The 14,439-nt window shown below is 33.8% G+C and overlaps 1 protein-coding gene and 2 long non-coding RNA genes across 4 annotated transcripts; all 3 read left to right on the forward strand.

Annotated features, from left to right (window-relative positions):
- The first annotated feature begins 2,522 nt into the window (after positions 1-2,522).
- LOC132192744 (uncharacterized) lies at positions 2,523-3,299 on the forward strand. The gene is made up of 3 exons (XR_009441368.1): positions 2,523-2,623; positions 2,896-3,082; positions 3,143-3,299. It is a non-coding gene; the product is annotated as an uncharacterized LOC132192744 (long non-coding RNA).
- Positions 3,300-3,796: 497 nt separating this feature from the next.
- Positions 3,797-7,848, forward strand: LOC132205820 (uncharacterized; the record flags this gene model as incomplete). Its single annotated transcript, XM_059635132.1, has 8 exons — positions 3,797-3,848; positions 4,739-4,799; positions 4,928-4,990; positions 5,315-5,350; positions 5,593-5,697; positions 6,333-6,431; positions 6,683-6,877; positions 7,381-7,848. Coding segments are annotated over 8 exons (930 nt in total), but the record flags the coding sequence as incomplete, so codon positions are not given.
- Positions 7,849-13,591: 5,743 nt separating this feature from the next.
- Positions 13,592-14,226, forward strand: LOC132192510 (uncharacterized). Of its 2 annotated transcripts, XR_009441340.1 has the most exons (3): positions 13,592-13,606; positions 13,674-13,825; positions 14,157-14,226. It is a non-coding gene; the product is annotated as an uncharacterized LOC132192510 (long non-coding RNA). The 2 variants fall into 2 exon arrangements; XR_009441341.1 differs by lacking the exon at positions 13,592-13,606 and having other exon boundaries at positions 13,635-13,825.
- Positions 14,227-14,439: the final 213 nt, after the last annotated feature.

Here is a 14,439-nt window from a genome sequence, read left to right on the forward strand (position 1 = left end):
AAAATTAATCACTCTCCCCAATCGTTTTCATTAGGTCCATTATAACCCTTCCGCAGCTTTTCAGACCAGCTGCTCCGTCGCCACACTTTATTTATTCTCGTCGAAACTTTTGCTTTCCACACCCGGCAACGCTTGAAACTTTGAAGCACACAGGATGATGAGGTTTTGCTTGTTGTTGAACATAAAAAACACAATATAAGAATAAAAAGTATGAACTACAGCCCCAGTTTTCATATATTTTTTTACGACAGTCTGTGTTGGATGACGAGTTAAACTTTTTTGACACAGTGCAAGAGTGGAATTCGGTGTGAAATGATTTTTAGTAAAATAACAGAGCAGCCGCAGGAATTTATCGGTCATGCGAAAAATTGGAAATAAAAGTAATGGTATTTAAGCTCTGACTTTTTGCGCGTGATTAGATAAAAGGCTATGTACGGAGAGCAAAAATAAGAGGAATTTCAGCGAACGTCATGCCCTCTCCCTTTTCGGTGTGCGACGTGGCGCAATGAAATAGCACTTGATTGTAATCTCGAGTGGCCGCCCGAGGATGAACGCCGCAAATCACGCGCACATTGCTTTGATATCGACGAACGTTTTCAATTTACTTTGAGTTGATTATTTTCGCCATTCAGCACCGAATTCCCATTTATTTATTTTACGCTTAGAAATGAAAATCAATTTGGCTTTAATTTAGATTAACGACGCGGAAAGCTTACAGAAACTGGTTGAATGGAAATTGTGATTTTTTCCATTTTTTTTACTTCATCTGCCCCGTTGGCACATTTTCCAATTAATTTTCCACTCAAAAAATTGCAATACTTGGTTTAATAAGAAGCTGATTGTTATCTTTCTTGTAAGACATTGAGACAATAAATCACGACTATGAACGAGTTTAATTTTTAATTTTAGATTACGTTTACATTGATGGGGCTTGTTGCTGCAGATAACTCTGAAGACGTTATTTTTCAGGCCAACCGATAGCTATGAACGATAAGTAAAGTTTCGATGTGAAAATTATTCGCAATAAAATCCTGAATTTTATTTTTTGAATATATGTATATTCTGAGTGTTCATAAAAAATGCAAAAATTAAGTATTCAACGATAATTCCTTTCTAACTTTATCAAAATTAAAGTCTAATGTTACATACAAGTGAAGAAGTCCGGCTTTTCCTCGTTGTAAAAAATGTTTTTATTGAAAAACAAAACGGCTCTATATCAGTTTTAGTCACGCCTCTGCAATCTTATTTCATGAGCAAGAAAAATAAAAATAAAAAAATCAGCAAAAACTAAATAAGAAAAAAATACATTAAATAGAAAAATATTTCAATTTAGTATTTTTTTCAGACCGAAACTTGTAGATGCGGTTTGTTTTTGAATAAAAACAATTTGTACAACAAGGAAAAGCCCGTCGTCTTCAATTTCAAAATAATCTCCTCGAGTGTCAATTTCTTCAAAAAAATTTTATTTTATATAATTAGTTTCTATGATCTACTAGAATTAACTGAAAATCAGGTACCTAACCTATTTTGCAAGAATAAAGGTACATTTTAAATGAAAATATTCAAAATCCTGAAATTTTGTACTTTTCATTTTTGCGTTTCACCCTTTGATATTTTTCCATTTCAGTAGCATAAAATATCCTTTGTGAATTTTGAGTGACAGGTGCGAAATCGTCTGTCATCTTCTTGGATTTTCTATCACAAGGCCGCATTCTCACCGTTCATGTCTCCTTCACAATCAGCTTTGACGCCACATGTGGCTCGCTAACACATGGCAATTTGCAAATAATAAGCACTGAAGCCAGAATGGATTTATTGCGGAAAATCTCTGGAGCGAAATTCGCAACAAGATTGAAAGCAGAGGAGAAAGAAGTACGCACTCAACAACAATAATAACTACCTTGTTAAGGGATAATGCCGGGAGAGAAAAAAATCAAGAAAACCAAGGCTGATCTTTCCATAATATGTGATGGGGGGTAAAAAAAAACGTTGAATTTGTAAAAACTGCACAATTTGGTCAATATCAGAATATTTCCTTTTGATTCCATCAACTTTTTCAGATTAAAATATTATTTTGTCAGACAAATTGACTTAAATTTGGTAAAATTTAAGGATAAAAACTCAAGTTCAAAAAATATATAATGTAGAATTATTTAATTTTCTTCTTTCAAGGTTAGAATATTTTTTAGCGTTGGAATCGCTTCCCCATGTTTTAAACACAAATTTAATCGTTACTTCTCTTTTTGAAAAAATCAACATCTTCTTTGGAAAATTTAATCCAGTATCTTCAAACGCTTTTGCCTTTTTTAAATTTAAATGTGATTTCAATAACTTTTAATTAATTTCAAACCCACGTAAACTAGCAAAAAAATTAAAAAGTCAGTCTATCAATGGGGTCATTTTTAGACAATTATCTATGGTGCTCTTTGGAATTTGGCTGAAAAAATTTTTTCATTCAGGCTTCATCGAGCTGTCAATTGCTGGCCTAATTAGCGTACTTGTGATTGACAGTGAGAAAAATTGATTGACTTATCACCATAGGTAATAATCAGTTTTAGAGAGAATATTCACATAGCAGCCAATTCAGAAGGCAATTCAAATCAAGTGCACGCAGAGACCACACGTACGTACTTCAATTGGCACAAGCGATTTTGTAAATTTTTTGGTTTTGGCCATTTTTCAAAAGTTCTACAAATCACGACTAGATGTCAATTTTGGACAACTTGTCAAATAGACGAAGAATTTTCGGAATCAAAGATTCAAGTGCGAGATAATAATAGTGATTTTGATTTGACCGTTGCTTGTCCATCAAAATTAGGATTAGCACGCGAATATCCGCTGGATTCTTATGACGCGACAAAACGCTAATCTTCTGATTACAATAAAAAAAAATAGGTGACGAATTCTCGCATCTTGTTCGACGTGTTGGGGAGAGTGCGAACAAGTGTTATCGCCTGAGGTGTGAACGATTGATCTTCGCCGGGCCTATAAAAGCAAACAGAGCCATTTTGAAAAAAGCAGTTTCTCATCGGGAAGTCTAGTTAGTTCTCGAGTCCCACAACTGACGAGGCCGTAATGAAGGGTTCGTGTTTAGATCAATATGGATTAACGGACTAATTAACCAAGCCGTTTGCAATTGCAGCCATTAAGGTAGCGCTCCTGTGTGTTCTGCTGGCAACGGCAGTCACTTGCCAAGGAGGAGGTGGCGGAGGCGGAGGAGGTATTTATTAAATTTTTAATTCGGAAGTTCAATTTAATACAGGAGAATTTTCAATTTCAGGAGGAGGCGGAGGCGGTGGTGGAGGAGGCGGAGGTTTCATTTTTGCTTTTTTTTTCTCACAATATCCTCCACGTTTACTTATTTCAAACAAATAATAAATTACAAAATTTAAAAAAAAAAAATCCAAACGTTAACAAAATAGCCGTAAATACTTATTTTACGTAAAATGTAGTTAAAGAATTTTTTATTTTCCGATTCTCATAAAATGCTGCTTTTAAGGTGGAGGCGGTGGCGGCGGCGGTGGCGGAGGAGGCGGAGGTTTCATTTTTGTTTGTTTTATACACTTTTTCCAAATTTCTAAGACAAAACATCTTCAGAAACACTAAATTATCGACACATACAAGCATGAAACAAACATAAAAGAAATAGCCGCAATTGTACAAAAATTTTAACTCTCCATTCAGATACATTGAACACTACATCTTATTTCAAATCAATAGATCAATAAAGCAGGTCAATTAAATTATTATATTATTTTAAGGTGGAGGTGGCGGCGGCGGAGGTGGAGGTGGAGGAGGAGGCGGAGGAGGAGGAGGCGGCGGTGGAGGTGGCGGAGGGGGCGGAGGTGGTAAGATTTCTACATTTTTATAATTACTATGAAAAGAAAATAGTAAGCAAATTGAAATTAAATAATTTTAAATGTTTATCATAATTTAATCTCGATGAAAAATTTCACAAGTAATCCTGTTTTTAAACCATTCCGTTAAAAAGTTCTGTGTCAGGCAACTTTTCCTTTTTTATCAAGGCTATTCGATTTGAATTTTACTCTAATTTTATATTTCAAATAGCAGAAGTCCAACATCCAATTTGATTATGTTAAAAAACCTGACAAAAAACAAATCAATTCATTATGATAAGCAATAGAATAGAAACTGATTAATACCCATTCTGAAAATTTCAACTGATAATATATACTTATTTTGTGACACTCCAATATCATGCATTGATATCTGAGATTTTCCATCACTCACTTGACTAAAATACATGTTTTTTAGAATATAAAAGATTTGCTTTGATATAAATTAGTCTAGGTGATGTACAGATAATGCGCCCTCTTTGAAAATTCAGCAAAAACGTACATTTTAAATATCTTCTAAGTATATAACAAGTGTTTACGACTTTGATTGATCTAGCCGAATAACAAAATACAAAGTTCAAATGGTTGTGCACACGTCCTAATTATAACAAAATTTATTATCACGAACCTGCATATTGCCAACATCTTTGATAGACAATCTATTTTCGCAGAGGTTGTGATTTGATGCCAATAATTGATAAGCAATGTTGCATAAAACGTTGAAACCTGGACAAGAAATACTAAAAAATAAAAATAAATTACAAATAAACAAAACAGAAATGTTCCTTAATTGCTACGAAATGATTTTTTGGACAGTTAATAGGTCATTTATTTTATGTTTGCATTAAAAATATTAAGATTAAGTTTAAATTTTATTTCAGGAGGTGGTGGCGCTGTAACGGATCCTTCTTGCGGGTGCGTCGTGACAACCACACCAGCACCGTAAGTTTTTACTGCCAAATTTTGATAAACATTTTCCCTGATATATCAAACAAAAAACAAATACGCAAAAATATTTACAAACATTTTGGCGTGGGAAATGCATCCATAACACACAAAGAAATTTTCAGATGTGTCACTACTACAGCATGTCCACCTGTTACCACAACTACAACGCCTTGTCCAACGACTAGGTACACTTAATATTAATCACATTATTTATATACTTACTCGAATTTTTATCTTCTCAAGATAAATTCAAATTTGAACTTATAAAAAAATTAATATGAAGTTAAAATAGATTAATAATCTGCTTTAATTTATGTAACGGCCTTATGTTTTCACATATTTTTACTGTTGGTCATTTTCCTCATTTAAATTTTAAAAATGAGTTCAAATTATATCTATCATTAATAATACTCGGAAATATCTCTCACAACATTAAGTTGAGCTTTAACATATATATATACATACACAGAACACAGACTTAACAAATTATCATGAAACTTTTTCTGCAGCACAACTACAACACCTTGCACAACCACCACAATAAGGTAATTTTCAAATAACAGAAAAATATACACTTCTTAGACAGTATGAGGAGCAATTTACACAAAAGCAAAATACACTCGTTAGTTTACAGTGCAAGCAAAAAACCTGACAAATTTTTAAATGCCTTTTCTTTAACTATTCTCAATGAAAACATAGAAGATATTTGTTTTTGCATTTTATAAACATACTCGATTAAAAATTACAAACTTTTTCGTTTAAATTCACCTACACTGTTACACTTCAGTACAACTACAACAACTCCTTGCACTACAACAACCACAACACCTACCACAACTACCACAACACCTACTACAACAACTACAACACCAACCACAACAACTACAACCAGGTAATGTATTTACAACACATACACAAATTATTATAGATCAATAGACTCAAAAGTAACCCAGACCAAAAAGTACTCCGCTTCGAATGCGGACAATAATACCCCACTGAGGGCTTCCGAAACAGTACTACCGACTATGAAGTACCTTATAAAAAGCTTAGAAATACTTTTCAGATATTGTTTCTATTTAAATTATTATTGCTTCGGTTTATTGAATTTTATGAAACTGTATAAAACAAATACGGTTCTTTCTAGCTATTTGAAAGCTATTGAGATTTTTTGAACAAATTTCAAAATTATTAAGTAATTAACATTGTACTATTATTAAAAAAACCTTCTTAATATGAAATTCTTAAATTATTATCTTTATAAAGGTTGGCATTTAAATTTAAAAAAAAAATATTATTGAGTTCATTCTTCATTCTACTCAAAAAATAAGTTGATTTTAACAAAATGAAACTTACTTAATTGAGCAATGAAGGTAGAATGAGTGAACTTTAATTGCTTGCCAGGTTTAACGCAACATTAGAGGGATTGGTGGATCACACTAACTTTTAGCTGTAGTAACATAGTACAAATCTAGAACACAAAAATACTTTACACACAAAATTCACAATGCTTCCCGTATTCTCCTCCAGTACCACAACGACACCTACTACAACAACTACTACACCTACTACAACCACAACAACTCCAACAACCACTACTACAACACCCACTACTACAACAACAACCAGGTATTTTATTCACAACACATACAAAGTTAGGGCAAAAAAAGAATTTATTGATATCTTGAGAGCTTTGAAAATAGTTTTGGCCGTTTTTCAACCTGCATGACCAATAGAAAATTGCATCAAATCTTTTCAAAAAAGGTAGAGAGTATGAAATCGTGCTGGAAATTCAATAAATATATTCATAACTGAAAAGTCATATGATACATACATCCGAATCAAAAATGAAATCATATTCAAATACATTTTCAATCTAGTACAACAACCACACCTACTACAACAACTACAACGCCAACAACAACTACTACTACGCCAACAACAACTACTACTACGCCAACAACAACTACTACTACGCCAACAACAACTACTACTACGCCAACTACAACAACTACGACACCAACAACTACGACTACAACGCCAACGACAACTACCACTACACCCACTACTACCAGGTAATATTCAAGAGAACAGAGAAAATTCAAATAATAAGTTTCTTTTTCAGTTCATACAGAGCAGAGTTATTACATAATATATTATTTGTATCTATTGCTAACAAACATTCTGATATAAATCATAAATCTCCCAAACACTACAGTAAACGCTTTTATATATTTCTGGCTTATATTTATTTGTAAAATATTCAAGTACTTATTGTTTATTGTTAAATAATCCAAAAACCACAAATCTGGTGATCCAAAAGGCTTTAACTTGCTCAGAGTTAACTTACCCATTGACTTTTAGTACTTTTACACTTATTGTTAGCCACATTGCCAAACGCATGGAGAGCTAGAGCTAAATTCAAAGGCTAATTTAACCGTACTGGATAATTTTAAGTGACCTCGGATAGGTTTTTGTAATTATGAAATCACCCTCCACATATTATTAAAAATAACACATCAAATATATTTATACACATTGCCACTGATTTTCTGATACAATTTGCATTGTTATTCAGAACAACAACCACCACGACCACTCCGACGACAACGACACCAACAACGACAACAACAATTGCTGACCCTCCTGCAGACCCTGCACCCTACTGCCCGAGGATGGTGCTCGAAAAGTGTGCCCAGGCTGAAGACGTGACCTATTTCAACAAGCTTTTGCTGCCCTACCCTGGCGACTGCACCCGCTACTGCAGGTGCGTGCCCCAGAAGGCCCTGCAGCACCGCTGCCCAAGAGGTCTGCACTTCAACGCCGACCTGCAGGCGTGCGACTTGCCGAGCTTGGCCAGGTGTTCCGTCACCAGCACGCTCCAGAGGTTTCAGTGAAAATGTGATGTAATCTTTAAAACATAATTATTTCCGTAATTATAATAAGTTAAGAGCCTTGCAATAGAGTATAAGAGATTTAAACGTGCATGAAGTGTATTTGTAAGATGTACAGTGTAATTTATTGAATAAAACTTTTCTTAATAGGATCTCCTCGTCCCAGAAGTTTTTCAATTAGCCCAACCATAGACAGGTGAGAAATTAAACACCTGAGCTAGAAACATAATTTTCTTGCAATACCCGGGTAAATGCCTAATTAAAACAGAGAACAATATATTTTTATCGATTAATAATGTGATGTATTAATTTTTCGTTTCAATTATAAAATAAACTCATTACTACTCATTAAGCTATAAATATTTCTGGAGAGTACCTAAGACTCTTTCAAGAGGCTATAATTATCTTATCACCCCCCCTTACTAGGCGAACTGCTGGCCCAATAATAATTGTCCTTGTCCATTTCACGTGCAATGCACTCGAATATTCAATGAAAATAGTCAGGTGACGTGGAAATCACGACTCTCGAACATATTTTCTTTGCGTGGGCGACAGTCGGCCAGTGCAAGCAAATCTTCTCCTCCTCCTCCTCGAATTTCTTATCACTAAAGAATTTCAAACTACTTGACGAGGGATCGTTGCTAATTCGTGATAGCAAACAGCCAGAGGATGGTTAAAGGTACATACACACTTAAAATTAAGCAGTTCAAGTGCGTGCGTCTATTGTTTTTCCTCCCTCCCTATTGGTCAACGAATTAACATTGCTTTTTATGAGGCACTTGACGATAAGTGCTTTTCAATTATATCTTTAGTAAACAAAAAAGTCTAACCATCTCCTTCAATTCATAATTGTTAAAAAATATTATCAAACCATATAAAGATTAAAAATTTACGAAATTTAACATTTTGCACGTTGCCAAATTAATATATATGCCAAAATTTTGCTCGATTTAAAATTTTATTTATTGCACTAATTTTGACACCAATTTGAAAAAAAATTAATTTTATAAAAAAAATGCCATCTCATCTACACTTTGACCTTACACAGCCGCAAGTTTTCTGGTCGGCAGCAAAACGTTGTTTCTTATTCAAAAGTGAATGCACAACGGTGCTAGTGTATTTTTATACAATGGGAAAATCTTGAATGACATATCATTAGGGGCAAAGAAAGTGCCATACCCATTACGTAAAAGAGCTGCAAAAAGGCAAACCGACACACAATGCAGAAGCGGCGTTCCTAAGGCCCCTTCAGCTGTACATCTAATATATGTATTAGTAAAAATGTCGGTTTTTTTGTGCATTTTAAACTGGATTATCAAAACTTAGTGAGGCGAAATATTATATTTTGTTTTCATTGGGCTTTATTCTTCGCAACATTACTGAAAGAAATTTAATATTGAAGACCAAAAAAATACTAATTTTATCAAATAATTCCTTGACTCATTTAAAACAAAATACTCTCATAAAGCTGTTTCAATGTAAAAAAATTACATGAAAAGTAACAAAATACTAGTTCGAGTGAAATGTGAAATGAAGTAACAAAAGTATTTTTTATAATTATAAAAGAATTTGCAAAAGTTAATCTGTAAATTAACGCTTGGAGCCTAAATTTTCTGTTATTGTTTGAAATTTTGCCTGCGCATAAATGGAAAGCAACAAATTTTTGAATGACTTACTAATCCTCTCAGTGCTAATTGTAAGTCAATATTGTCAAACAATTTGTTTTAAATTTACAAATTAATATTTTTAATAAGGAGAGTCCAGTATCAGAAAGAGTTCAATGTAGTAAATTTTCCCATACAAAACGATACTTCATTTCAATTACTCTATTTATTATGACTGGCTTTCCTTACAATTTTCCATATTATCCAGAATTATGTGTTCGCTTTATTTCAACACATACAATTACTGTTATTGTAATAGTTATATTTTACAGGAAACGTCACTTAAAAGTTGTACACTGAATAAATCTTTCAAATCTTTGAGGAAAAAGGCGTTACCAAATTGAATCCAACAATAAAATCCCAATCGCATTTACTCTCATTTTAAGCAAGAACATAAATTTCAGAGTGGATTTTGATACTTTTATTGCCCGCGCTGATTTTGCCATTCGCAAACACCCATAAATCAGACCCGCTTCACAGGGGAGGCGGTGGTGGAGGAGGAGGTGGTGGAGCCGGGGGTGATGGAGGCGGCGGCGGCGGCGGCGGAGGTAGGTCATAAATTGTATTACATTTTCATTCAAATCCAATACGCGCGCGTATTTTCTGATCCTTTTATTGCTGCGCCATTATTTTAAATTTCAGGCGGCGATGGCAGCGCAAACCAAAATCAATTCCAGCCTCCTTCGCGTGAGCAACAGCAGGGAAACACACCTGGCGCAGATGATTTAATGTCATTGAACAACGCAGTCCGCGTGATGAAATATATATTTGAAACTATTGTGAAATACGTTGTGAAGCAACTTTTTGCTGGGTAGAAATTGAGGTGGAAAAATTAATTAATGCAATAACGTCAATAACTCATATTTTATAAGGCCGCTTGAATTTTTTTTTTATTAAAAATAAAAAAGCTCTTGTCGCTCTACTTTACTCTATATATTATTTCATAAAATTTTCCCTGTTTTAAAGATATATAATTTTATATTAAAAAAGCCGCAATATATATTTGTATTGACTTAAGCAGATATTGTTGCTAGCTCTGAAAGAGACCTAAACATTGAAGTTTTGCTATGCAAAATTATATAAAATTGAGAAAACAAGCAGTTCGGATTGAGACTTTTATTTCTGTTTAAGGCATTCCCATCTGTTTTAAAATTAAAACAGAAAAAGTACAAGACTCGGAACATTTATGTTAACCTTATCTTATTAGAGTTGATTAATTTTTTTTATTTTGTTATATAACAAATTAAGGCCATCTTTTCCCAATACGGTGCATGAACTATTCTATCATTTTAATATGTAATTTTAGGCTGTTTAAATTATAAAAAAAAATTGAAAAAAAGAGTAAAAACAAGATGACCTGTTGGTCCAAAATAATCAAATAACAAACTACTATGCGCAGTATAGAATTATCTAAATTTAAATTATTGCAGTCCCATTGGCAAGGCACTTGTAACTAAATCTTATCTAAATGGTAATTGCGAGTCATTTTTTTTTTGCTCATTGAAATTTTCATTGAAAACTAACTACTTCAATTTTTATCTCGAGATCAATGTGCATTTTCTGTATGATACAATACAATTTAAAATCATTACATGAATAATTAACTTTGTAAAATGAAACCTATCTGCGGTTAAAAAGGGATATTCAGCAAACAATTTGTTATATTAATTGAAAGTTTAATTGAATTTTGGTAGACCGAGTGACTGAGACAAATGATCTTAAAAAAAAAAACGTTTTAGGCTCGCAATATTATTTCTTTTTTTATAATTTTATGAAAAATTTTCTCTTTTAATATAAAATAACAACATATTTAATTGCTCGAGGTTACTAGACTAAAAAAACAAAAAATTGACCTGTTTACGGCATGTATGGCTGACTTGGCGTTTTTGACTTAATTATGAGTCTCGTGGGTCAATTTGCAAAGCAAGAACGACAAGGAAACTTACTTTTCCGGCGGCGAGGCTGACTGGCTTTCGAGCTGCTCTGCCGAATCACTTCTCTGCTGCGCTACCTGGATCCTTCTCACGTTGTATTTCGGCCGATTTTCGCCTCTTTCGGGCCGAATTTGGGCTCCTCAATCTAGACCCCGGCAAGGCACCATGCACTCTGTGGACAAAGAAAGCCATTAATAATTATATACGTATACTTTAAAAAAAAGGGATCAGCACAGAAATAATTTTCTGTGAAAATTATTTTCGGTTTCAGGGGAAATAAAACAATAATTAGTAATTAACATTAGAAATTAAAAAAAAACTCCTTTCTCAATTAATCATTTCCATTGAACACAAAAAAAAAAAAAAAATTACTTTCAATTAAAACAATTGATTCGTCGTCAACGTTTTATTCCGCGCGGAAGACATTTTTTGAAAATGACAAATAAACAACATTTGAAGGTTTTATCCAAGTAAGAGAAAATTGGTCGTTGGCTTCAGAAATACAAGTTAAGTGCTACGGACAGGAAACAAATTTTACTTCAGGCGCCATCCTCTGCTTGACGCTTCGCTCGGCTGCTGCATTCGCTGGTGCGCTCGATTCATTAGAGGTTTGCGCGAATTTAATATTTTATTAGTCAGTGTTGAGATAAATATTTCAAATTTTCAGCATTGGTAGCCATCTAAATTAAATAATTTTTTTATACTTTATTCATAAAAGTTGTTTTGAAGAAATCAACTAAAACTTGCTATTGTCGGCCTCGACGGCATTTTTAGGTGGCATCTGTTAGTAAAAGGCTCAACATATTTTGATGAAATTAGAGTCCTAAGGTTAAAATTAATTTTCCAATTCACCATTTGCGAAATCGAATACCATTGGTTCTTATGGCAGCCTTATCTTAGAATGATCGAATCTTTTCAATCCTAAGATATGTTGTAGTAGATGCAAAATAAAAAATATTGGCGTTGGAAAAATCAAAATTGGTTCAGCGTGGGGCTGTAGTCAGGCGATCAAAGATTTGTAAAAGCTCAAAAAATTGGCTTCGGTTGCCTATTTTACAAATCTTTGATCGCCTGACTACAGCCCCACGCTGAACCAATTTTGATTTTTCCAACGCCAATATTTTTTATTTTTCATTTTGTACAACATGTCTTAGGATTGAAAAGATTCAATCATTCTAAGATGAGGCTGCCATAAGAACCAATGTTATTCGATTTCTCAAATGGTGAATTGATTGGCTAACTCTGAAAAAAAAATTCAATACAATCAATAATATTGATTTTATTGAATTTTTTTATGTTGACTTGGATCATCCCGTTAGTAAATAAAATAATTTTTTACAACAAAACGTTCATGAAAGATATTGTGGAAAATTTAATTAGCTAAAATTTTCTGTAAGCGTTTGCCTTTTAACATTTTTTCTCCACTTTAAAAATTAAAATAGCATATCAGCTCAAAAGCCAGTCAGACTCGCCGCCGGAAAAGTAAGTTTCCTTCTCGCTTTGCAAATTGACCTACAAGGCTCACAATTAAGTCTGACTTACTTGTTAAACTCGGCCAAAAACGCCAAGTCAGCCATACATGCCGTAAATTTGTGTGTGTTTTTTTTTCTTATTGTATGAATAGTAAATAAACTAACAAAAACAGAAGAAGGAAATGAAGTTTCCGTTGATATGTAAAAAAAACTGCATAAAAAGTCTTAAACCAATCTAAGAGAGTTCAAAAAAGTCGTTTTTATTCTCACATAAAGACACAATGAAAAAGTAACATGAGCAGTTTTTGCAAAAAAAATTAGCATATTTGAACAATTAAACTAGTTTTTCATGACCTAATAGCAATATTTATGTCAATATCTTGTCAGCCAAATAATTTTCCTTGCGATTAATTTACTATCGCAATGCTCAGCATTGCTTGTAAATTGTCATTTTTGATGAGCGCTCAAGGGTTTTCTTTTACGCGTGCCGACATAATCATTACTACTGTAGCACTGAACAGCACATGAAGAATTACAAATAAGTATCAGTGTTCATTTTATCAAATCGAATAATCTACCACGCAGCACTTAACACAACCGCCGCTGACGAAACGGCTAAAAGTGAGAAAAGCTTCCGGAAATCTGTGAATTTTTCACGAATAAACGGAGATGCACCTTGCTGGGCGTGGTTTGGGCGGAATTTGCATATCCCTTAATTGAGAGCACTTGAAATTACCCACCCAAGATGTACCGAGACGATTAATCTTTGGTCTGCGCCTGAAGAGGTACTCATCAAGATTGTGTCACTGTGATTGGCAATTGAGAAATAATATCAGCATGGTAATAATACACAATTGGGCCTCCATTGCTGCAAATCCCCTAATCGATATGTCATTGAGACTTTCAGAGATTGCTCCGATTTTTCGCGTCGCGTGGGGTATAAAGCGTTCGGCCACTATTGTCTGCCAAAGCAGTTGGTGGACCCTACTTGAGTCAGACCAACTTTCTGCGGCAGCTAAAAAGTGCGTGGAGGGATATTCTTCCAGTCCACCATGAAAGGTACTTCAAACAAAATTATTCCGCAACTTATTTAAAAATTATTTTACTACAGAGCATCCATCGTTCAGTTGTAAATCATAAAATTTAAATAATTATTTACTATTTTAGTCCATTGGCGTTTAGCCTACGAATTATTCCATTGGTTTTAAGTTGTAACATAATAAAAGTAGATCTTATCAGCGGTTTTTTTTAATACCAATTTAATAAGACTTTGGAAAAAAATTAACTGAATTCTTGTCTCTCTTTTTTTTTAACCATTAATTCTGATTTATTGTTCTAATAATAATTTATATATTTAGCCAAACATCTTACTTATGATAACTTATTTCAGCTTGCAAGGTAGCGTTTGTGGCCTTCTTCTGCATTTCCCTTGCCACTGCCCATGTGATTGGAGATAAGAGCGGAGGCGGAGGAGGCGGTAAATATTAGCTTAATGTTTTATTTTTGGTTTTTCATTTAAAACTATATTAAAGGCGGCGGCGGCGGAGGTGGAGGAGGAGGAGGCGGCGGCGGAGGTGGTGGAGGCGGTGGCGGAGGCAAGTTTTTTGACCATCAATTATTCTAAAAAAAAAAATCCTCTAGAAGTTAAAAGCGGTATTTATCACATTAGTAAA

The sequence above is a fragment of the Neocloeon triangulifer genome, unplaced genomic scaffold (genome assembly GCF_031216515.1).
Source record: "Neocloeon triangulifer isolate White Clay Creek 2 clone unplaced genomic scaffold, ASM3121651v1 ptg000003l, whole genome shotgun sequence".
Taxonomy (NCBI): domain Eukaryota; kingdom Metazoa; phylum Arthropoda; class Insecta; order Ephemeroptera; family Baetidae; genus Neocloeon; species Neocloeon triangulifer.